The following is a 24,328-nucleotide window of genomic DNA, read 5'->3' on the forward strand; positions in this document are numbered from 1 at the left end:
TTTTCTTTAATTGCTCATTAATCCTTGAAGTCTATCGAATTAATGGTTACTGGAATTGGAAACAATGTTCATTGTCACCATGACAAATACATGAACATTTAACACAACAAACACAAAATTATTTTGAACAGAACACAATCTAAACTACTTTATGTTTCATAAATTATTTTGGTTTATGACGAAATCGCAGTGTGCAATATCCAATGATGTGAAATATGACTGTATATGCTAACAAAATGGCAAAATTCTCTCCATATGTCCGTGAGACATGGAGATGTTTAAGAATTTGACTTCCACTGATTGTAGTACCATTATTTTGGCATTCAATGTAACTTGTTCTTTCTGCACAACTACAAGACGAAAGTAAAAAGATTTGTGCAAGTTAATTTAAAGAAATCCGAAATTCATTCGTGAAATTTTCCCCTCACGTATATTTTCCTCTAAGGAACGTCATTAATGAGTACTGTGCTGTAACTAGAACGTTCATTGGAGGGATGTCAATTCATATATTCAGGGGTTAAGTACATTTCATGATATTTCTTATAAATATGCTCACTCGTCACAAATATACTGTCGATATCAAGGCTAAGCGAAAAAAATAAACTTATTTAATCAATAATTAAACTAATTACCAAACCTGTGATCTTTGATTCCGGTAAATTCCATAATGAGGCAATTTTCGAATGAATAATTAAGAAAGGTGATATAACGAGTCCAACGTAACCAATCAGGTACTCGGTCAGTATAGAATCCACCCAATAACATACACGTAAGAGCAAAAACTGACGCAAAACGATTCCTTCATTGAAAGACATCACTGTGGCACCAATAGCCAGACCTATTGACTGTAACGTACAATATATATAGCTGTAGGTATTCCATTTGAAATATACAATTCAAATCAAGCAGTCGACACATAATATGTTCAATCATAAGATAACTCAAACGTCAAACATTCATTAAGCCAAGTCTATTTCCACTTGCTAGGAAGGCCTGCTCTAGAAAGTCAATACAGGGAAGAATAAACAGTTCACCATTTAACGTATTTTTTTATATAAGAAACCCTTATAGTACAAGAACAAAAAACACACCTGAGATAAAATTGCATTAGTAACGATGTTTAAAGCTTGACCAAGGAACGCGACACTCGGATTAAGGCCACATAGCCAATAAAATATGAAAAGAAAAATGATTGGATAACAGATAACCAATGGTATTTCACTGAGACATTTAGCCAAAAAATAAGCAGACAGACGGTAGCTTCCAGCCGATCTTTCTTTGCGAATGACGACTTCCTCAGAAGGAACTGTAACAATAAAGAGAGAAAATAGACATTGTAGTTTTAAAGAACTAAAGGAAAAGAAAGGAACAAGAATAAAAAAGAAATATTTTTTAACAAACATGTAATAGTATCTTAAAAAAAATAAAATCATTGGCAATCCCTACTTACAAGTGAGTAAAGCTCGAAACAGTGGAGTGAAGGTCCAATATGTAACAAAGAAAAATAACTGAAAGGAGAAAATAAAACAGCATAAATTATTAACAATTGATCTCGGAGAAAATAGATTGTTTTCCCGACAGGATTAAATAATGCATGAAAAAAAACGTTCAAACTTTATTGAAAAACATTAAAAATAAAAACAACGTTCCTCGAGAAATGAAACATAAATGAAGCAATAAAGCATCATTAATTCGGGGTAATAATGTAAAATCTATGTTCTGGTAGCTGATACTCATGTTTTTACTTCTTTACCGCAATATTTAGAATTACATATGCACATTGCCATCAAGCACCATGTGTAAGTAAAATAATTTGTATGATGAAGCATACCAATCCTCGTCTGTCATTTATTGATTCTTCTTTATGTGGCACTTGAAACCAAATCAATCCAATTATCAAAGCTAACAAAACATTCTTGCAAAGAAAGAAAAACAGCAAATTCACCATCATTATGGTAAATAAAGTGTGTATGGTTACGTGTTTGTAGATATAGATCATCCAGATAGAGTCCTCTGAGGACAGTTAATGTTAATGTTCAAAAGCTTAGCGGTAGCCATCTTCAGAGTCAAAACTAATCTGGACAATCTAAATCTACAAAATTGTAATTTTGGAGAACAAAAATCATCCATAATAGCAATATTAGCTACATTACAATCAAAATAGTAACCTGCACAAGATTTAACTTTGATAAAATGATCGGCATTGATTGTTTAAATGTTCTATGAGTGAGAACACGGAACTGTGTCCAAAATGATGTCGGCCATTTATCTCTGTGATCCAAATGAAACCCATGATATCCATTATCATCATCGCTATCTTCCGAACTATTATCCATCATTCTCTTTATGGCTTCCATAGAGTTTCGACGAAAGGATACTCGATTGTTCCCTGTAGTATCGATATGTACGACAGTTTCTTGTTTAGCTAGGAATCCTGACCCAATTTTTCCTTTATTTGCCGTTGTGTGCGTCGTCTTCACGCATCCATTAGATTCATCATTGTCATCATGTTCATTTTTATCGGTACTCTTGGTCCCAGTACGCGAGCTAACAGAGTCAAGGGAACGATCCTCCCGTGAAATCGAGCGGTTTTGTATGCAGTAGTCCAAAGGTAGCACGATGGAATCACGATTTCTTTCGCTTTGGGTTGACATGCTTCGTCTTTCTACACAAACAGGAATAGGCAGGGTTCCTTTAATCCTGTGAAAAAGACAATGATAGTGATATGTAGGTGAAGATGACAGCATTACCATACACCAATCTAAGATTTTGGCTACAGGATCTTCTTTATGACCTTCGCTATGAGATGATAAACAAACATCTCTATGGCGTTGGATAGTAGAGTTGTTTGTCAAAGCTTACGGACTACAAGATGGTAGACACATCTTTATAGGCTTAAGAGCAATGGATGGTAGACACATTTTTATAGGCTTGTAAGCAATGGATGGTAGACACATTTTTATAGGCTTGTGAGCAATGGATGGTAGACACATTTTTATAGGCTTGTGAGCAATGGATGGTAGACACAATTTTATAGGCTTGTGAGCAAGGATGGTAGACACATCTTTAGGGCCTTATGAGCAATGGATAGTGCATTTTTATCTTACCATTCTTGACAGGCAGAAACAATCTTCTCTTCTGCTTCAATACCACTTGACAAAACCTCTACTAAAGTATTAGAGAAACACAAAAAAAATTCAATCATAAAACTCTATTTTTATATGAAATGAAATAAAATCTTACATATATAGTCTGCTGGATTATAATGTTCTTCACAAGCATAACCAACATGCTCAAAAAATGCGAGCACATCTGCAGAATTTCCGTAATAAGCCACCTGAAATAAAGGTTGTGAATTATAACAATAAAAAGACACGAAGGGTTATAAAATAAAATATCAATGTAAAGGTGGTGAAATTTTTACCTTTCCATGAACCATAAGTAATAACTTATCAAACAAATGAAATATTTGGCTTGATGGTTGGTGAATAGTCATCACAATTGTTTTTGCTTCCCTTTCAGCAAGATTTTCCAAAGTTTTCACTAAACTGTAAGCATTACTTGAGTCAAGTCCAGATGTTGGTTCCTATAACATTCAAACAACACCATCACAAGCTAATAAAGAACACATCCATGATATACAACAATGTAATGGTTGAATTTTTGATGATAAATATTTACATCAAGGAACAAGAGTGAAGGATTGGTAATCAGTTCACATCCAATGTTAGCTCTCTTTTTTTCACCTAAATTGAAGAAATATTTTATAAACATAAAAAACTAATGTCAATAAGTCTTGTTTTCATACCTCCAGATAAGCCTCTTTTAATAGAGTTTCCCATTTCTACATTTATTAAAAAATTGTTGATTAATGTTTTGAGCTGCAAATGATTATACAATATAAATTTTTACTTGTGTTAACACATTGTTTTAGATCCAAAGTTTCAACAATCTCTTCAACCTACATAAACCAATAAAATATTGTTTACACATCATGAAAATCAAATATTATCAAAAACTGTACCATAAATTTCTTCATTTATCAGATCTATACCTTCCGAAGTTTTTCAGACTTTGACATTTTCTCTGGCAGCCGAAGAAAAGCTGAGTACTAAAAATGACAAGATGATACACTATGACATTTTATCAGATACAATTTCATCATGTATTATTGATTTATTATTAAATCTTACAGTAAGGGTCTCTTTTAGTGTCAAATTGTCAAAGAAAAGATCCTCTTGCAACACATAGCTGACTTTTCTCTTTAGTTTCTTATTCATATGTCGACCATTCAATAAGACTTCACCAGATTTTTGATCACCAACTTGACGGCCAGCAAGAAAATTCAACAGAGTCGTTTTTCCAGAACCTTTATTAAGTTATTTTAAAGTGATCATTGATAGACTGGTATGAGTGGTATATTATATATTATCTACCAGCTTTTTTAAAAAGATATACCACCGCAAGATTACATTGCAGTTTTGGACAAAGCTTTTATGCGGTGTCTTATGAAAGGCCGTGCTAAAAAATTATTTACTATGGCAAAACGTCATCTTCTTGCAAATCCGGCGATAACTATGTTGTGGTTTTAACGCATAATTACTCAAGCACGAGACGCAATTGTCCAGACAATATAATCCAACAAAAGATTTAATATCATTAAAAGTTATCGATTACGATGGTAGCAGTTCCAAAAAGAAAACAAGCGGTAAAAGAAAACATAACTTGCCCCCAACCTGACAGAAAATGTCAGTGATAAACTTTACGCGTATAAAAAAGTTCTTGCCTTACCACTAGGTCCCATTACAGCCAGAACTTCTCCTGGCTTCACACAACCGCTCACATTATCAAGAATCTTGCGGTTCTCAATAAAAACTTGTAAGTTATTAAAAGTTAGAGTCATAGGACTACTATCAGAGGACGTATTTACACCGGTGTTAACGTTAGCGTCATTTTCATCCTTATTTCCAGGTAGAATTATCGGTGAATTTTCCCAGTTATTATCCATCTTTACAATGAAACAATAGAACTCGTACTTAAATGAGATATGATCTTCGCACTTTAGCTGGACAATTTAAGCAATCGTCTCAGGACATGAAAAAATCAGGTGACTCAACGTGATTCGAACCCATGACGGCACTGCATAAAACATTCATAGAACTCGTACTGATGTTTCTTGTTGCCTCCGCATGCGAGCAAAGTAAAGCGTTTAGTGCTATAAAAAAAGTTCAAGTTTTTTGGTCTTCTCCTGTTACTTACGTCACTATAACGAACGTAAGAGCAGGTTGCAGGATGATGGTGCAATTTACAACATGGTCATTTTAGCGCAATTTCAAAGATTACAAAGCTTCTTTATGGTGTAATCAAGTTTATTGTCAAACACGCCATTTCCAAACACGTCACCATCGACAAAGAAATTTTTTCAATCAATCCACACTGCTGTAACTAATTTAAGATGAACATTTTCTTAAAATTCAGGCCACTCACTGAGACAACTGTCAACCGCTACCAATAACAACACCAACAATTCTGCATTACGCATCTACCTGCTGCTAATTTATATTATTTATTTACTGTCCAGTTAGCAAGAAAAATAAAAGCACGTTTTCAAAACAAAAACGTCAACAAATCAACAAGCTGTTTGAGAGAAACGTGCAATGCTCAAATAAATTTTACGTTCAATTCATGTTTGATGAAAACAAATATCACCAAATCCACCATATCTTTAATTACAATGAAAGACCAGCAAGGTGTCTGGTACCCACCAACCAATAATTCACACCACAAGATGTACTTTACATGAATACTTCAAAATCAAATTACAGGAGAAAATTTCCAGACTACACTCATGCTATGTTTTGTTAAAGATAAGAATGTTTACTTCTTGTGAAAGGACCTAATAATTTATACAACTATCAATCAATTTTAGTCTAATTACTCTCATGTTTTAGCAGTTCATTGTAGTCTCATCACAAAAGCCAAGAGGCTATGCTTTCATCATTACTTTCCCACATTTGAAAGAAAAATTATTGTAATGATCACATTGCAGCACATTGTTCAGCTTAATACATCTGACTTGATTGTTAAACAACTTGTACAATTCATAAAATTTACACAAAAAAATTCTAATTTAACCTAAATCTTCATTCTAAATTAATAGCAATCATGCATGATTTGCTTAAACTTAAATAGAGGTACATATAGCAGATATTCAGTGCTGCCTTGCTTGCATAAGCCTTGTATTGTCATTGAATGTAGACAAGTCTGATCAGTGTTGTTCATGTACATTTTACAAAATAAATGCATAACTACTGGCTCAGCAGCCACTTCACATCACTTTCATTGCAGCGTTACATATTTAATTCCAAATCTTCAGGAAACTGTCCCAGCTACCGGTGCAGACAGCCATACCATCTTCAGTGATACCAAGATTACTTACTCTGTTGTCATGACCTGCTAGAACACCAGCACGTTCACCCTTCAATGTGTCCCAAACATTACAATTAAAATCATCGTAACCAGCCAGCAATAGACGACCACTCTTTGAAAATGCAACTGATGTAATGCCACATATTATGTTGTCATGTGAATAAACAATGACTTCCTAAAAATATAATGTACCACAAATAATCACTAGTTGTACAAGCTACACCCACTTCATCCCTTTATAATTGTTGTAAGAGTTTTTTCATCTTACAACAAAGTAACAATCAAGAGCACAAACCTGGTCAGCTCGGATATCAAATAGCCGACATGTTGCATCATCAGATCCGGTAGCAAATGCATTACCATTTGGAAAGTACTACATGAAATGAAAACTATGTTTTCATAAAAATTTCAAAATAGATAACAGCCTGATGAAAAACTTACAGCAACTGCATTTATATCAGATTCATGACCAGTGAAGGTTTGCTTGCACATGCCATCACGGATATCCCAGATCTACATATATTTACATAAAAGAAACACATTCATGATGTGTAATTTCAAACTTTCACTATGAAACCATTTATGTAAAGCAATGTGAACTGATAAGCAAATTCTGCCAAGCATTATTCTTTGGTATAAATGTGATGTCATGCATATAATAATGTGATGTCATGTCAATGATTTTGTTAGCTCTAATAAAGACATATGTTTAACAATAAGGTCTAGCAATGTATGCAACAATAACTCTCAGGAAAGATGATAAGTAGTATCTTATTCATCAATAGACTAATGCAAATTTTTACCTTAGCTGATGCATCACAAGCACCTGATACAAATGATCTTCCATCAGGAGCAAGAGACAAAAACATGACATCCCCTGTGTGACCATGAAAGGTCGTTGTTTGTTGACCAGTATCAATATCCCATAAGCAACTAAATAAAATATGAAATACATTATGTTACAATTGATCAAATCAACACAGCACAAAATTACAAATTCAAAGCATTAAAAAGTACCATGTCATATCTCCTGAGCAAGTAATTATTTGCGAATCATCTAAAAATCTACAGCATGGAAGGTAACCTACAACAAGAGCAAAAATCTTAAAAAAACCATTTGATTAAAGACAAATCATTTGCTATCATGAAATAAAAACAAAAGCATCTACTGACCAGTATGACCAGGTAACTCCCTACTAACTTTAACATTGCCCTCTCTGGTCTTGAGACTGTAGATTGAGCAAATATTGTCCAATCCACCTACATAGAAATATGATCAACATGAATTTGGAAAAAATTTCCAATTTAGAAACGGCTAATACACAACTAGAGATCATTAGCTTACCACATGCAACAAAGTTTCCTGATGGAGCATATGCACATGTCATTACCCAACTAGATCTTAATGGAATGGCATGGACCTGAATTCACAATAGTAATGATTAATTTCACATAAATATGGTTTACATTTATAAATAACGTTACCAGATACCTTGTTTGTTGTGTAAGAATCCCATACTATCAGTTTGCCATCTTGAGATGCACTCACAAGATTCCTATAACAAGGAACCATTCGTAAGTGGCAATTTATCAAGCCAATTTACTTTACTTTTCAGGCATCATCAATACAATTGTGTATACCTGGAATCAGTAGCCCAGTGTAAAGCATAGATCTTTGCTAAATGACCTCGAAGAGTTCTTCTGGTGCGCATTTGAATTCTACCCACCGCTTCAACATTAGAGGCAACCTGTAGACAAACAGATATTGGAATAAAATATATCCTATTAAAAATATTGCCTTCAGAAAGACAATAATACAACAAGCATGCCTATTGATAGAATGGTTGGCCAAAAATTTGTGAATAAATCAGTGAAGAAGTACCTGCATTAATGTTGTATCTGCAGCCACTTTGCGTGCATCCTGCAACAAAAGCATTGCAAGAAAATGACGTTTATAACGTTGTCACATATGATCACATAAAGGAGTTAAAATTTGGGAAAACGTTAAACCCAAAGTGTAACGTTCAAATCACGCTTAAAATCTTAAGTCAGTTTTTCCACAGAATTTAAAGTCAACTTAAAACAGACAGCCAGTTAGCAATGGATTCTACGAATAAGCGATTGAAAGTAGCAATCTACAATGTGTTACAATTTTCCGTAATAGAACTCCAATTAGAACATATTTGTACAATAAACTGCAATATTTCCAAACCAAAAATTATGATCTAGATTGCGAAGGCTTAAAATGAAGCACAAAAGATTGCATTCTCATGACAACTCGTCACAAACCAAATGCAGGTCTTGTGCAACGAATGTTGCGCCAGTTCCGCTGAAACAGATTTCACAATAGTGTCGAGAGAAAACTGCTCGATTCATCAGCACTGAATAAAGCACTTTTGAAAATGATTATAGTTTAGTATAAGCGATGAAAAAAGCATTATTTTGACAGATTTCAGCTCGAATCTAAGACAACTACGCAGTATTTCCATATGCAAAACACAACAGCATGGACGAGTGATAAACGCAACATCGGGAAGCACATTTTCAGGCATTTGGTGAAGATATTTTACGATAGATTTCAAATGTATTTCTTATGTTTTTCTTGTTTTTTTCTAACAAGAAAAATTCTTCAACAATAGGATTGCTTCATGAATTTTCGTTCAGCTGCGCCAAAAATGTTACAGCTATCAAGGCATTTCTAATGAGCTACTCATGATAAACAAGTCCGTTTTTCGTAGCCACAAAGACACTATAACGTTATAGCACTACATAATACAGTACACAAGTCATGATACCGTAATACACAAACCAAAACACGAAAAGCAAGACAAAACAGGAAAAAAAACGACGTTTTTAAGTTTCTCTTCGAACAATAAACAATATAAGCGACGCCAATTTAGCGATTCTGCAATAGAAGCCTGGCGATTTTGATAGAAAAGTTTAATGTAATACAACAACATACCCTTATTTCGGTCCGCAAAGTTTCGGCCTCTTGCCGCAATCTATCTATATCAGTACTCATTTCGTTTTAGTACTAATAAAACGCACGTAATACTTCTCGCCCTTTATCGTTCTGTGCTCTTTACTCGAACTACCCAAATAAATTCTGTGGACTTCACGCACAATTAACTGCACCTTCAACCCAAACAAAGCTGTTGAAACAACTAGAGGGTATTAGGAGAGAGCCTTCGCAAATCCAAAATCTACCAAAAGCGAAAAATAATGAAAAACGTTTGCCTTTACACTGGGAGTGGTTCCTTTCGACCTACACGATTGCAATGCCGCAGCTCGACATCCGTACAGCCCCTGCGTGAAACAAAAGACCGCCCCTTATATGGTTGCAAAAAAGATCGGAAGACAACGTAGACTAAACACTTCCGTCTGTTTACGATGAATATGGATATAATTTTCTTTGAGAAATTTCTAGTCCCAAGCTTTTAAGCAAAGTAAGATAACTGTTGTTTGAATTTACACTTAACCACCGCCTGCACCAACCAAAAATGTTGGTCCGCCAGGTTAGTGCAGTTTGGAGAAGGAGTGTAAATGTTAGTGCTGATGGAGTCAAATGAAGATGATTTCAATCAACTGTTCTCCTCTGGACTTCACCAACCTATACAATCAAATTCTACAACCACGTAACAATACTAGTTCTGCCATGTTCAAGCCATTTACTATGACATCGAGATTTTATTTGGTTTTCCTTTCTTGCATGTTACAATAATGACACTGCCGAGAAAAAAATTCATTCGTTTCTTGTAGTTGTGGGTATTGAGTGCTGTTGGGTTGGGCTCAACCGAATTGCCAAGTTATACAATAAACCACCAATTTTGAGAATTACTTTTTATAGTAACAAATATAACAATAGGAAGAAAAAAGCAGCCAAGAATATTGAGAAAGATCACAAAAATTTACAACATTAAGTTGTCTTTTGTCTATTTACATCTACGACCATAGATTTTAGTTTAACATCCACTCTACATAAGTTAGTCGTAGCCACAAAGTGCTTCCCTATGAATTAGCAAGCTGTAAGGCCCATTTCATCAAAAAATGAGACAACAGGTGCCTTGTATTTCATCCTACTCTCTTTAGTAAGATCTACTACATTAAAAGATAAGAGTACAGGAGCCTTGATATTGCAACCTGTTTTTTCTTCAGAACTTCACAATACAATGACACCATGGCTGGCCATGATAACTTCGTATAACGTTCTATAACATAACTAATAACGTGAATGTGTTCAATTTTTTATCTACATCGCACACGATACATATATACTGCTTAAAAAAGCACAAAGCCAGCATAATTGTTGTTACACTGATCAACAGTAACTAACTTGTTTTACTTAAAGTTCTACATTACATCAACAAAAAGTTCACATGGATTAGACAATGCAATTTGGAAACTACTTCTACTGGCAGCAATATGATCTGGAACTTGATCTAAACGTCCAAAATCACGGACATTTGGGGTAACAGCTGGACGTTCTTTCACAGAGATTCTATCCCCCTTACTGCTTCCGCTCGTACTACTTCCGCCACTGCTTCGAGATTGCGCATCCACGTCCTTTTCACGGCTTTTCTGCGAGCCACTGCTTATACTTCGTGGGCTACCGCTACCAGTCTGTGATGGGGCCGTGAAAGCAGCCGGGTTGTAAGGATGAAGATCAGGGAATGTCTGAGGCATCGGATAAGGGGGACGCCAGCCTGCAGAATACTGGGGAGGTACGCTACTCGCCCAATTTGCAGGTTGAGGTAGAGGAGCTAGGGTGTCTTGATCGCTGCCATCGTGCTCCTTCAGCGAGATGCTTCCCATTTCTAAAACACAAAACAAAAAATTAAGAAAGACCAAAACAAAATCATTTCAGTCATGTCTGCGTTCAGAATTCAAAAAGTAAAAATGGTAAGCGAAATACTTACTATCGCATAAATCACCAAATACATAATAACATTGTTCAGAGAAAGTGATCTTGTTCACAGTATGGCGAATATAACCAGCCTAATAGAAAAGAAATAAAAAAAACTCCGAGTTTATAACAGAATTTACGTTACTGTGCGATGTTATTTTCCTTACTAGCATGTGCTTCTTTGTGAAATATACTGTATACTGTCGCTTATGTACCTTAAGTAAATTGGATGCATATTTTCTGGCTTCCCTTCTATCCGTGAATCCTTGGATACGAGTAAAGAGCCAATCGACAAGATCAGAGCCAATGAACGCACTTGGAATAGTAATTTTCAACCACATTCTATCTCTGACATCAAGACCCGAGTCTGGACTTGCTAGAGCTTTTGCAATGAGACTCATGTCACTGTTAACATGAAGCTGTGAAAAGTTTTCTTCTGTAAATCCTAAAGATGATAAGAGAGCACACGTTAGGTAATGCAAAAGAAAAAAATTCTTTGAAAAGGTAAAAAAGTTGATGAAACATGATGAAAAGTTACTATTCAAAAACACAACGTAGACAGACTTTTGAAACAGTGACTTACTATCAGATTCTGGTAAGGAGCTTGTCAAAGACGAGCTGGTGGACGTCATGGTTCCCAAAGATTGATTCACCATCTCTTTCGCATGGAATTCTAAATAAACATGTGTAAGTAAAGTTTAAAACGCGGTGAACTTTAAGGAAGATCGTGTACCTCGCATTGCAGCCAACTGTTGTACCCAGGCTTCCGTGTTGATAGGACGAACTGGCTCACCTTGACAAAAATAAAGCAACGTTATATTTTTTCAAACAAGTGATAGAAGATGGCTTACTCTGTAACAACGTAAAATATGACTCTTATCTGTGACAATGATAATTCAACTCACTTTGTGGGAGTGTAAAATATCCTTGCGGAGAAGGATCCCAACATTTAGCAACGGTTAATGTGATTGGTCCAGGTTTATGGACCATTTCACGAAGAACTCTGACAGCATCGTCGTTGCTCATATTTTGAAAATCCACATCATTTACTTGTAGTAACATATCCCCAGGTTCAATACGACCATCGAGAGCAACAGCACCGCTACGAATAAAGAATTTGCAACATGGAAGTATCACAAACGATGAAATAGTGTTTGAATTTTGCTAAGCATTTTGAAAATTGTCATATGCTGGCTAGCGAAAGTTGAATGAAATTGACAGGATCATGAGAACAGGAAAAAAAAACAGCTGCGACGTTTTGACTTGATTTACCAAGTTATCTGATATTTATGACGCAGAACTTTCAAAATGGGAGAACGAAAAGTTAACTTGGTGATACTAACATGATAACAGTCAAACATAAGTTTGAATCAAAAACCTTGCAAAATCAAACAAAATAACAAAAACATTACGTAGGAAAAGATTTTGAGGTTAAAATATTCCGATTATGAAAATTCTTACCCCTTCATTACGGAGCCAACATGAATGCCACCATCACCACGGCTACCACTCTGTCCAACAATACTTATACCCAAGAAATTGGCTTTATCTGTCGATAATACAATTGGATTAGTCCAAAAAATTAGTCAGTCCAGAGTATATGTCGATCTTCAAGTGAATTTTTACCCATGTTTAAGGTGACAGTGATTATATTCAAGGACATGGTTGATTCTGTAATTGTACTGAACGAAGTGCACTGCAAAAATAAAGACAAGGGCTTATTTAAGTTCAATAAAAGAAGACGTCTGTCTTATACGCAGAAATATAACCAAGTACCTCAATCGGTGAATCTCATCCTAATGTGCTTATCTATATACATTTGCGATGTAACAATAGCAAGTCTGACATGATATATCGATAGGAGAAAAAGTATTCGCATTTAAGTGATTATTGCATTCATGTAAACTGAAATATTTATGCGTTGTCAACGCCTACACTGTGAAAAAACAGTTTACAGTAAAAACACATGTGATTGCAGTAAATGGCTAATTGTACGAACATAGTACAAAAAATACTTGATCAACGCAATGTATAACCAAGAAGACTTCACAATTAGAATACAACCAACGGACCAATTACAACTGTCCTTTTTCAAACTTTACAACAGGGGAAAATTAGGCTTCAACAATGTTTGTGTTCAGTTATTAGCTACATTAACGAATGAAACTGTCGTCTAAACTCTAAAGTTCTTTCCCTTTTACTCACCCGTTGAACGTGTGGCATTCGTGGACGTCTCCTACGACGTCTGTGTCTTCCTTGGTACACACTAGACCCATCTGTGATGCTGGATATCCTACCATAAGGATATCATGGATCATAAGCAAACATTAATGGATCGTGAGCAAAATTCATCCTTGCATAAAGTAACACACCTGCTCTTACGATCGTCCTCTGATTCGGCAACACTAGTCGTATCCAAGTCACTACTGAATATGGACGATTCCTCGCAACTGTCGTCCACTGGAGCTTTATACCGCTGACTGCTCGAACGATGGGCTGCAATGAAGAAAACCATGTGATAAAAATGACTTTTTACGTCTTGAACAAAAACAAGAAATAAAGAAAAAGCTGGAAACGAAGCGATAAAATACATACGTCTAGATCTATGTCGACTAGATTGACGAGAACAGATGGATTCAAGATCAGAATTATCTGTATCTTTAACAGACTTTAATCCCGTACGGCCACTGAAAAATATTTAACATTTAAAACAAACAGAACAATAATCCTAATTAAAACGCCCTTTTGAGCAAAACCCTAAACTTACTGAAATGAAGGAGGTCTAGAATCCCCGGATGCAGGGCCTCTTGTTCGTGGAACACCTGTCGAATCTGGATCCGAAAGAACTGACTGTTGATCGTGCTGTTCCGAGCCTGATTCCGAGACAGTACGTCCGACATCGCTAGCACTTCCTTCTGACGACGTTACAAGCTGAAGAAACAATCAGAAACGATTTTTTTGTAAAAACCTTTCGACAAACAATGAAATACCATCAAGTTGGTGATCAACATAAAAGTATTAGGCAAGTAGTTGTTGAAGCAACAAACTCATCAGCTATCACAAAAAAAAAATCATAAAAACGTTTACACTATACAAAGATTTTCCATTGAAGGGTTGAAATTATAAATTAAGTCTATAACATCATTGCGTGAATAACCTCGAAACCACCAACATTTTTTGTTTGTACAGTATAATCTAATATAGACACACCCCTGCAAAAAAAACTTCAGGGTCAAACTTATTTAACACGGTTCCTTTGACACAGTACACCAAAACAAACTACTTGCTCCATCTAACAGACAAATTACATTATCACATTATCGTCTGCCTTTGCTTTAGAAATCGCACTTAATTATAGCAAAGCGTGTGTTGTATATTTGCTTTCATCTTCGAGACATTCTTTGGTATCATCAACACTTGATGAGCAAGGTGACAAGTGCATGTTGAGAAGTGAAACACACTTATAAAGATATTTGTATATGTAAAATATGCTTGTAAAATTGGAAAGACAATATATATTCTATATGAACACATGAACAATAATTCCGACTTTTTATAGGAAATGTGAAGTATTACACAAGCGATATTAACATTAAACCATAAAAGCGTTGTGAAAAATATCTTGGAACATAAATCGAAAGAAAAAATATAGATCTTTTGCCACACAATAAATATTCTTTGTAAGTAAAAATTTTGTTTTTACAAGCATGCCATTTTCCTACCAAATAATTTCAGCAATGTCGTAGACAAAAAAATGTTCAAGCCAACAAATAACAAAAAGTCTTATTTCATGAGGAACATTTCAAACAATAAAAAATAACAGAATTTAAATGAATATTTTGCAACTGATAAAGATAATAAAGCAAATATTAGTGTTAATTAATAATCAAACATGTATTAAATATTTTATTTAAAAAAAAGCAAGCCCAGGCATGACGAGATTATCATATAAAACGCTTGACGAAGAGAAACATTTTTACACGAGTGGCAATTAAATAGATTACAACAGTCAATTCTTGATCAATTTATATTTCAAAACACTTCAGTAGCAGTTTGTTCGGTAAGATATTGTTCATTAAAAGTTCGCAGCAAATTGTTGTGAAGCTTAATTTAACTTTAAAATCGAGCAACTGTAAACGATTTTGCCAACCCCTACTGCTAAATACTAGTACAACATACGGTTAAATACTCAAGATAGAGTTATGTTAGCGTTCAATCAACACCACACTGTAGAAATTACTTGATTTCGTTACTGAGAATCAAACAAGATTCTTTTAAATTTTTTATGCCATAAAATTCACTATTGCCTAAATCAATTTAGTAGCAATAAATGTTTTATGAGAATTTGATAGGCGTTGATGTAAATTAAGAACAGGTACGCAGCAATTTGCTGTTTTGTAATTGTAACATTCAATGTTACAACAATAAAAAATTCGTTTAAGTTTTGAAGAATAGACAGTTTAACATAAGAATTAAACAGCGGCAATTCTAGCAAACTTTTGAAATTCCATCTTCTATAAAGAAAATGCGGACATGCCTGATAATATCCCGCTTGTTCGCTTGCTCGCTACAATCTGTGACTATAGAGACATTTTTAAGAGCATATTATTCATACCTACCTGTCAATTTCCTGAAGCACTTCATATTAAATATTGGGACAAGGGCAAAATCATAAAAGAATGTTTTCATATTGTTTCGCGCAATAAGATAGTTTTTGTCATTTCAGTGCATGTTAACGGCGTTTCGTCTGGGCCAGTTGGGTAGGAAAAAAAGATAAAGCACTACAAGGATCATTGATTAATTCATTCCTTTGAATTGAAATAACAACAACACAGAAATCCCGCAAAGATAAGGTCCCGTTTGTGATGCTAGACATTTGCCAACCGAAATATGATACGTGATTTACGTGTGAAATATACAAACATTTGTTTTCATGCGTAAATAGCAACATATTTATTATAAATTGGACGCCAAAATAGGACAAGAAATTAGATTACATGATACGATAGACAAATGTTTCGGAGCAAGCAATGACCACGCAAAACACAATTTTAAATTAGGCAGAAAGGTCACTAAACGGACGGATTAAAAACAGCTCTTGTTAAATTAAATTAGAAAACCTATATTCCAATCTTACCCAAGCAACTACACGTCCATTTACACAAGGCAAACCTGATTCATCATCTTTTATCTCTTCCTTTACAACTCTAAATAAAAGACAGAAAACATGCCGCATCGACATATGCTTAAAGATATTTAAATAAATAAAACTTAAACATGTATTTCTCATTCGAACATTTTGCAATATACGAGATTCGAATCTTTGAACTGCTCTAAATGTTACAATTATAAGCCAATTCTTCAGCAATATATGGTAAAGCAATAACGCAATAAATATAAGACAGTATAATACTGCGAGTCTACTTGCGCGTATTGACAATACATATCGTAACAACACGCAAATATTCATTGTCTTTGAGCGGTATCAAACAGTCGGAGTTTGTCTCAGTATTATTTCATTGCAGCTAGCAAGACCTAAGAAATAATTTTGCAACATATACTTCTTTCACAAACACGCTGATCTTTTCTAAAACAAAAATATTAAACAATTGAACAAAGCGTCCTTTGGCAGTATTGGTAGTACTCATTAAAATACAACATACCCAAAGTCATCGTCCATAGATTTGAAGAAAAACTTATAACTAGGACGGTTAAGAATGTTCTTGAAATCACCAAGTGTAACATCGCTTGGTCCTTTCGATATTTTCACTAAATACGGTGTTTCTTCGTCATCTATATGATAAATAATCTTGGTTTCGTCCGCCATCATCAAATTTTGCTCCGAGAAGTAAACTATTTTATAATGACCTTCAGAATATACAAATACTGCACACTGATTCGCTGATATTGTCACGTGACCTGGCCATTGACTGTTCTCCGTTTCATTTGGTGGTTTCGTATGGTTTATCTCGACCAATCTCTACAATTTCGGTAATTTCTAAGTACAGCAAACTACAGAGAGCAAACCGAAAGATAATTGCAATTGCAAACCAGTTTTACTTATCAAAAATCGATGAAATCAAAGCTATCAAATGTTTTGTCATAAGAGAGTTCTTTCAAAATGTTTACTGTACAAAGCTTCACTTTATTTGGAAACAACCAAACGAGCCATGATTAAAGAAGCTAAAGTCAAACATTTACATTTTTGCAATATAAAAATCGTCTTAAATCCACAGTAAATTTCATTTTCATTACACTCTTGTAAATGACCTATGTAAATGAATGGCACAAATGATGTGATGTCAAGAAATCATAAATAAAGTTTTACTTGAAGATTTTCAGTCAAACGTGAAATGTTGGCTTCGGGCGAGTATCTCTTCAAAATTACTTTGTAATTAAAGCACAACTAATAAACAGTTTTGTTCTTGAGACAGCTCATTAACGGGTAATTAAAAATTGTTTTCATGGGAAACTGGAATTGGGCGGATTAAAAATATTGTTCGGTGGAATTTCAAGTGGTTTTTTAATATAAAATTTTAATACGTCTAAGGCTATGTAATGTTAATATTTCATATAAGATCATGAAAATGAATTTCTATTTTCGTTAGCAACAAGTACGCTATAGTCTTGTCAACAGGATGTTGATAAGTTTACTAATGAGTAGTTCTATCTCAAATGACAGAGAAGTGAAAAAGAAACTGTGTTGGCATGTTCAAATCTTTCCATACAAATCTTCTGCTTTTGCTGATATTTGTAAATTTTGTATCGTATTTACCGGAAACATTTAGTTAGAAGGTACGGAAATGAAATTTTAATGGAAGTGGCAAACACGTTGAACTATTGACAGGTATTTTCTTGCTTTGTTGAGTAGCTCGGACACACAAAATTGCATTTTTCAATCCGTAAGTATAAAAATGGCCGAATGTACATAGGAGCGAATAAAATTTCTTTTGATAGAATTGTGGAAAAAATCGTCAGAGTAATGAACAATTTGAAGCGTTTTACCTCCACTTATTCTGGTCAATAGGATTGAATTGCTAGATGTGAAATACAAATGTTTTCCCTATATTATGTTCATAAGTCCTTCATCGATGACAAGAGAATGACGTCACTAAATGGGACAGTGACGACAAACATGATAACGATGACGTTAGAATGCTATTAAAGAAAATGTGAAATAAAAATCAAAGCTCTCGATGTAACACATTAGGTATGATATGCAGGAACAAAAAACAATTGTATCGCATTTCCAAGCGATAAATTTGATTTTAAATTAACTAAGTTGATCCAATATGAACTTCCTTGTTTGGAGTTAAATTAACGAACAAAAGTCATGGGGGTATGGAATCTATCCTCTATGGGAAGGAATGGAAGGAAAGGATAAATATTTTGTTTGTGGCCTATACGCAGGTGGCATTCTTTCTTCGAAAATGCAGGCTTGGCAAGCATTAGCAATCATTTAGACCACGAAGACTTGAAAAGTCAAAAAAAACCTATCCATTTAACTTTAAAAATGTTCCCAGTACTTTTTCATGTAAAATCTTAACAAACTTAAAAATTTACATGTATTGTTCACTCTTATTCAAGGGTTTTATTACTTCAAAAATGATCTGCAAACTGTTTCAAAGCATTTGGGGCATCAGGCATTACTACATTTTGAGCAATATTGATCACATAAATCAACTCCACCCATTTTTTTTATAAAAGCAAGACTATAAAAAATGTTAAAACTGTTAAGTGGTATTGTGGAAATTGTTCTTACTTGTTAATCAAAATCAATATTATGATTCAGAATTCAGGACAACTGGCTGGATCCTGCACCACGTAAAGAAGCATGTATATGTGTCTTGATTTGTATTTCTAGATTGGCAGGTAACTTCAATTTCTTTTACTTTCCCATCACTTTCCATTGTTAATTCAGTATAATCTGACAGCATAACAAAATCATTTTAAAACGATTATTATGCCTAAGTATTGCCATTAAAATTTAGTATTAGCGGCCGCCATCTTGGAATATAAGATAAAAAAAAATCCAGAAAAAAGTTCAAAAAGCTGTGAAAGTCAATGGTGAAAGTCACGCCACCGCAGTTTTTCTCGTAAAATATGTCGGCAGGGGTTATGATACATAATATAGGATGATAAAAATGCAGAATAGTCTTCACCAATATAGTCTTATCAAAATGTTATCAAAGATGAAAATAAGAGCAGCAACACAATACGGCCCGCGCCCGTCGACCCAAAAAGTTCATTGGTGTTATGTACTGTCTTCAGTTTCTTGTCAATTTTTTTTTTGTAAGTAAACATGCGTTAAATATCAAAGGTAGAGTGAACGATGTATCGTACTGTTGTTATTTCGAAAGAAAATAAGGAAGGTACTTCATTAAAGATACTTTTATAATTTTTTATATATTTTTCGTCTATTTTTATCTGCATTAAATACATCATCCGAACCGTGCTACTTGCATGCACGCTGTGTACCTATTTTTATAGAGGAGGGAGGGAAACCATTGAATCATAAATATACTGGAATGATACCTCCATTAAGAATGCCCTGTGATTGGATGAAGCAATATACGTCTGAAATTTGTCTACTCCCCCCTGAAATAGTGCATATTTGCTTACAAAGGATTGGCACTACCTACAAAACACGGCTTCAATTTTCCCCCCTGAGTTATCATTCAAGTATATTTTTATTCAAAAAGGGAAACTGAAACACCTGATCTCAGGCACAATTTGATTTGCAGTTATTTGTCATGGTATTTGTTTTCACTACTCAAATCATTTTGATGATAATCAATTATTAAATAACATAAACAACAACATTTTCAATAATATTTTGAATATATGTGAAGGAGGCTTGCAAATAATTTTTATTCTGCGTAGTTTAAAGTTTTAACAAAAATCGTAGTCGGCAGGATTCGAACCTGCGCGGGGAGACCCCAATAGATTTCTAGTCTATCGCCTTAACCGCTCGGCCACGACTACCTATGACGCACAAACTTGAAATAAGTTATTTTATACGTTTTACTTATTACTTATTAAAACGTAATAATATATGTTTACCAAACACTTATGACGTATTTGTTATTTAGGAGGGTACAATCTACAATTTGTCAAGAATTTCTTCTTATTAAATCTGATATTTCTTCCGTCAAAGACCACGAGACAAAGCATAAAGATGTAAGGAAACCCTAAATGCCATGAGTTTCATTAAAGTTGTTAGAGAACCGAAATAAAAGCAGCATTAGGCACAAATTTGTTCAATTGTTTTATGCCATTACTGAGTTATTTAAATTGTGTGTGCTGCCATTTTCCTCTGCCTTTCTAACTTATATTCTTGTATTTATATCTCTAGGTCGAATGATAGATTAAAGCAGACTCAGCAGCAAGTTGATGAGGTTTGTTTTAACCTCACATGTCAATATATTTTACCTCAGAAGAATAACTGAAACGATCGTTTCAATTCATTCCCGAATATGAGTATTGGCTCTGAACTTTCGCTTACATTTATTGATATTTAAACTACATTAATATGGCCTATCACATTTCTTCGTAGAAGTGTGACAATGTCAAATTTTAATATAAAGCACATTTCATGTTTCCTGTCATAAAATATTTCCTCAAACAGCCACAAAAAATGCATAAATTGGATGTGTTTTTTACAATGCTACGTCACCAGACTTTCTCACCAATATCAAACAGACTTTCTCACCTATATCAGTATTGCCAACCTTATTCAAGTTATCTTTCCTTGCTGATATACATCTGTTAAATTTAAGATACAATATAGATTTATGAAATTTTGGGGGTTCTGTTGTAAACTAAATCATTCTGAGGTTCAAAACAAGGCATAAACGACTGGCAATCTGGTTTAGAGTATCACAATTTCATAAATTACCTATGTATGTTGCTATGTTAAAATCTTTGATTTTAAAAATCCCGATTCACCTACATTCTTCACATATTTCAAGCATAAATTGAATGAGTAAGCAGTTTGTTCACTTTGTTGAAAGTCTTTTATACAGCTTTCTGGATTTGTTGTATTCTGGTGTTCCCAAAACATAGGGCTGGTTGGAGTGTGCAAAACCATGCTTTATTGTAATAACTGGAAACTTCATTACTGGTATTTAACTAGCAATTTAAGATGGAGTGCTGGGGAGAGATACTGTATATATCACCATCTTTTTAATTGTCTTTCTTTGTATGTGAATTTGCATTTAGCTAACTTCTGCATTCATGACTAACAACATACGATCATTTACAAAAATCAGTTCATTGGTAATTGATTATTAGGTTGTGGATATTATGAAAGAGAATGTCGATAAAGTCTTAGAAAGAGATGCTAAACTTTCAGACCTTGATGATCGAGCTGGTAAGATTTGGATTTTATAAAGTAGATTATTCTCTTTTTTACACTGTTTGTAAATAATTTTTACAGTCTCTATTCACTTTATATTTGTACATTGTTTCTCAGATCAACTTCAAGCTGGAGCTGCCCAATTTGACACAAATGCCCACAGACTGAAACGTAAGATGTGGTGGCAAAACTGCAAAGTAAGCTTTTGATTTTAGTATTATGTACTTATGGGTTTCTGTTGCATCTTAACTGTAATTGCGTTGTCGTTTAGATGTGGGTTATTCTGATTGTCGTAGTTGTTGTCATTATTGCTGTTATTGCCAGTAAGTTTTTGCAGAATTCTATATTGAAATCATGAATCTGGTGGAATGAAGTACATTAAAAATAGGGATGTGAATAAGGGTGATTGAAGTATACTGAAATAGAGATGTGAATAAGGGTGGTTGAAGTATACTGAAATAGGGATGTGAATAAGGGTGGTTGAAGTACACTAAGAATGGGGATGTGAATAAGGGTGGTTGAAGTATACTAAAATAGGGATGTGAATAAGGGTGGTTGAAGTACACTAAAAATAGGGGTGTGAATAAGGTGGTTGAAATACACTAAAAATAGGAGTGTGAATAAGGGTGGTTGAAGTACACTAAAAATGGGATGTGAATAAGGTGGTTGAAGTACACTAAAAATAGGAGTGTGAATAAGGGTGGTTGAAGTACACTAAAAATGGGATGTGAATAAGGGTGGTTGAAGTACACTAAAAATAGGGGTGTGAATAAGGGTGGTTGAAGTACACTAAAATAGGGGTGTGAATAAGGGTGGTTGAAGTATACTGAAATAGGGATGTGAATAAGGGTGGTTGAATTATACTGAAATAAAGATGTGAATAAGGGTGGTTGAAGTACACTAAAAAAGGGGATGTGAATAAGGGTGATTGAACTATATTTAAATAGGGATGTGAATAAGGGTGGTTGAAGTATACTAAGAATGGGGATGTGAATAAGGGTGGTTGAAGTATACTAAAATAGGGATGTGAATAAGGGTGGTTGAAGTACACTAAAAATGGGATGTGAATAAGGGTGGTTGAAGTATATTTAAATAGGGATGTGAATAAGGGTGGTTGAAGTATATTTAAATAGGGATGTGAATAAGGGTGGTTGAAGTACACTAAAAATAGGGATGTGTATAGGCTGTTTGAAGTATACTAAAAATAGGGACGTGAATCACAAGGGTCAAAGCATTTTTAAGTTGGACAGGACATGAATAAAGAGGATTGAAGAGTCTGGAACAGGACTCTACCTTAATAAAAATGTTTGTCAAATTATATTTGGTTTCCTTTGTTGTCTACTGTATTCTTTTGTCTTATATTGTGTATTTACTATTGTCTCTTCATGAAATGTTTTTTTTTTTAGTTTGGGTAGCTACTACACAGTCATAGTTACTACCAGAAAATTTGTACACCATTGCTTTTCATTTTGGTATTAGAAAATTTTACCATATATCAACTGTAATAATGAAATGGAAATGTTGAATATTCTGTTGAATATTTATTATTGTCAATGTAATAGTTTGCCATTAGTATCAACTTGTATTAATTATGCTCCATTCTTGTCAACATCTAGATAATATGGTGGGTTTAAAATCATCAAACATTTCGTGTTTGTAAATGATGACAAAGTGTAGGACAAAAAAGGTCATTTATTATGAAACAAAACTAAATTAACTTTAGGATTTTTGCTTAGACTTTATGTTTGACATTGGATTGGCTCTTTATTAAATGCATTTTGTGTATGAAAATTCCATGCAAAAATTCAAAGAATGCTTACGAAAAATTTTTGCTTACATGTATCTTGTGTACAAATAAACTTATTTAATTATTTCCTTGCATACTAATTAAACATGACAATAATCAGAAATTACGTTAATGGTTTAAATGTGTTGTGATGCCATGAGATTTATATCCTTGTATGACTGTCCATGCATGAAAAGTCCATACAAAACAATGATGCAAGTACAGCTCAATTTTCTGGTTGACAAACGTCTCCCTCTTCCATTGACTTAGTTAAAAAGCAAAATTATCATAACGTAACAACATACAACTATTATAATGAATTGTGGCGATCATTAATACTCAGTAAACTAGCGAATCGCGAATTCATTCATGCGAGGGTGCGTCATTTGGAAACGTTGAAATATCCAAGCTCTGGAAGGGGTGCTCACCTTTTACACCTCTTCTTTGGATGCACTCTCACTTTTTGACGCAACCTTCTCTTTGGATGCACCCTCCTCTTTTAATGCACCCTCCTTTTTTAATGCACCCTCCTCTTTGGACGCACCCTCCTATTTGGATGCACCCTCCTTTTTTAATGCATCCTCCTCTTTGGACGCACCCTCCTGTTTGGATGCACCCTCCTTTTTTAATGCACCCTCCTCTTTGGACGCACCTTCCCTTTGGATGCACCCTCCTCTTTTAATGCACCCTCCTCTTTGGACGCACCCTCCTCTTTGGTTGCATCCCCGTCTTTAGATGCACACTCCTTTTAGGTTGCATCCCTCTCTTTGGATGCACCATCGTCTTTGGTTATTGATAATAGTTACTGTGTTGGTGATATGCCATATTGTGTGAATGTTATTTTGTTGTGTAG

General features: G+C 34.4%; 4 protein-coding genes, 2 long non-coding RNA genes and 1 other non-coding gene across 10 annotated transcripts; 2 read left to right on the forward strand and 5 right to left on the reverse strand.

Moving 5' to 3' along the window:
* Positions 1-121: 121 nt before the first annotated feature.
* On the reverse strand, positions 122-5,552 carry LOC124444862 (ABC transporter G family member 9-like). Of its 4 annotated transcripts, XM_046995531.1 has the most exons (16): positions 5,161-5,550; positions 4,792-5,029; positions 4,194-4,369; positions 4,055-4,111; positions 3,913-3,961; positions 3,809-3,844; positions 3,682-3,746; positions 3,425-3,586; positions 3,244-3,337; positions 3,108-3,168; positions 2,169-2,700; positions 1,832-1,915; positions 1,451-1,508; positions 1,092-1,306; positions 638-845; positions 122-350 (listed from the first exon to the last, which is right to left on the reverse strand). In XM_046995531.1, exons 2-16 carry the CDS (start codon positions 5,006-5,008, stop codon positions 229-231), a joined length of 2,136 nt encoding a protein of 711 aa, XP_046851487.1. In that variant the 5' UTR covers positions 5,009-5,029; positions 5,161-5,550; the 3' UTR covers positions 122-228. The 4 variants fall into 4 exon arrangements, with proteins under 4 accessions (XP_046851487.1, XP_046851486.1, XP_046851488.1 ...); XM_046995530.1 differs by having other exon boundaries at positions 4,792-5,550; XM_046995532.1 differs by lacking the exon at positions 3,809-3,844 and having other exon boundaries at positions 4,792-5,550.
* A 130-nt stretch (positions 5,553-5,682) lies between these two features.
* On the reverse strand, positions 5,683-9,710 carry LOC124444866 (guanine nucleotide-binding protein subunit beta-1). The gene is made up of 11 exons (XM_046995536.1): positions 9,392-9,710; positions 8,312-8,350; positions 8,071-8,177; positions 7,922-7,985; positions 7,775-7,850; positions 7,603-7,689; positions 7,447-7,513; positions 7,233-7,362; positions 6,871-6,942; positions 6,725-6,802; positions 5,683-6,604 (listed from the first exon to the last, which is right to left on the reverse strand). The coding sequence occupies exons 1-11, from the start codon at positions 9,449-9,451 to the stop codon at positions 6,359-6,361; spliced, it is 1,026 nt and encodes a 341-aa protein (XP_046851492.1). The 5' UTR covers positions 9,452-9,710; the 3' UTR covers positions 5,683-6,358.
* A 544-nt stretch (positions 9,711-10,254) lies between these two features.
* LOC124444863 (segment polarity protein dishevelled homolog DVL-3-like) lies at positions 10,255-17,220 on the reverse strand. Its single transcript, XM_046995534.1, has 14 exons — positions 16,996-17,220; positions 16,470-16,539; positions 14,100-14,263; positions 13,928-14,019; positions 13,705-13,828; positions 13,538-13,625; positions 12,959-13,028; positions 12,794-12,881; positions 12,238-12,434; positions 12,066-12,125; positions 11,916-12,005; positions 11,548-11,777; positions 11,346-11,424; positions 10,255-11,243 (listed from the first exon to the last, which is right to left on the reverse strand). Exons 1-14 carry the CDS (start codon positions 17,160-17,162, stop codon positions 10,780-10,782), a joined length of 1,983 nt encoding a protein of 660 aa, XP_046851490.1. The 5' UTR covers positions 17,163-17,220; the 3' UTR covers positions 10,255-10,779.
* Positions 10,255-23,152, reverse strand: LOC124444873. Its single transcript, XR_006948043.1, has 3 exons — positions 23,143-23,152; positions 18,162-18,169; positions 10,255-10,512 (listed from the first exon to the last, which is right to left on the reverse strand). It is a non-coding gene; the product is annotated as an uncharacterized LOC124444873 (long non-coding RNA).
* Positions 20,236-20,317, reverse strand: Trnas-aga. Its single transcript has one exon. It is a non-coding gene; the product is annotated as a tRNA-Ser (tRNA).
* On the forward strand, positions 20,405-23,599 carry LOC124444869 (vesicle-associated membrane protein 3-like). Its single transcript, XM_046995540.1, has 6 exons — positions 20,405-20,512; positions 20,688-20,730; positions 21,626-21,704; positions 21,807-21,886; positions 21,961-22,012; positions 23,096-23,599. Coding segments are annotated over exons 1-6 (282 nt in total). The 5' UTR covers positions 20,405-20,510; the 3' UTR covers positions 23,122-23,599.
* On the forward strand, positions 22,019-23,035 carry LOC124444875. The gene is made up of 2 exons (XR_006948044.1): positions 22,019-22,489; positions 22,564-23,035. It is a non-coding gene; the product is annotated as an uncharacterized LOC124444875 (long non-coding RNA).
* Positions 23,600-24,328: the final 729 nt, after the last annotated feature.

This window comes from Xenia sp. Carnegie-2017, unplaced genomic scaffold (genome assembly GCF_021976095.1).
Source record: "Xenia sp. Carnegie-2017 unplaced genomic scaffold, XeniaSp_v1 HiC_scaffold_21, whole genome shotgun sequence".
Lineage (NCBI taxonomy): Eukaryota > Metazoa > Cnidaria > Anthozoa > Malacalcyonacea > Xeniidae > Xenia > Xenia sp. Carnegie-2017.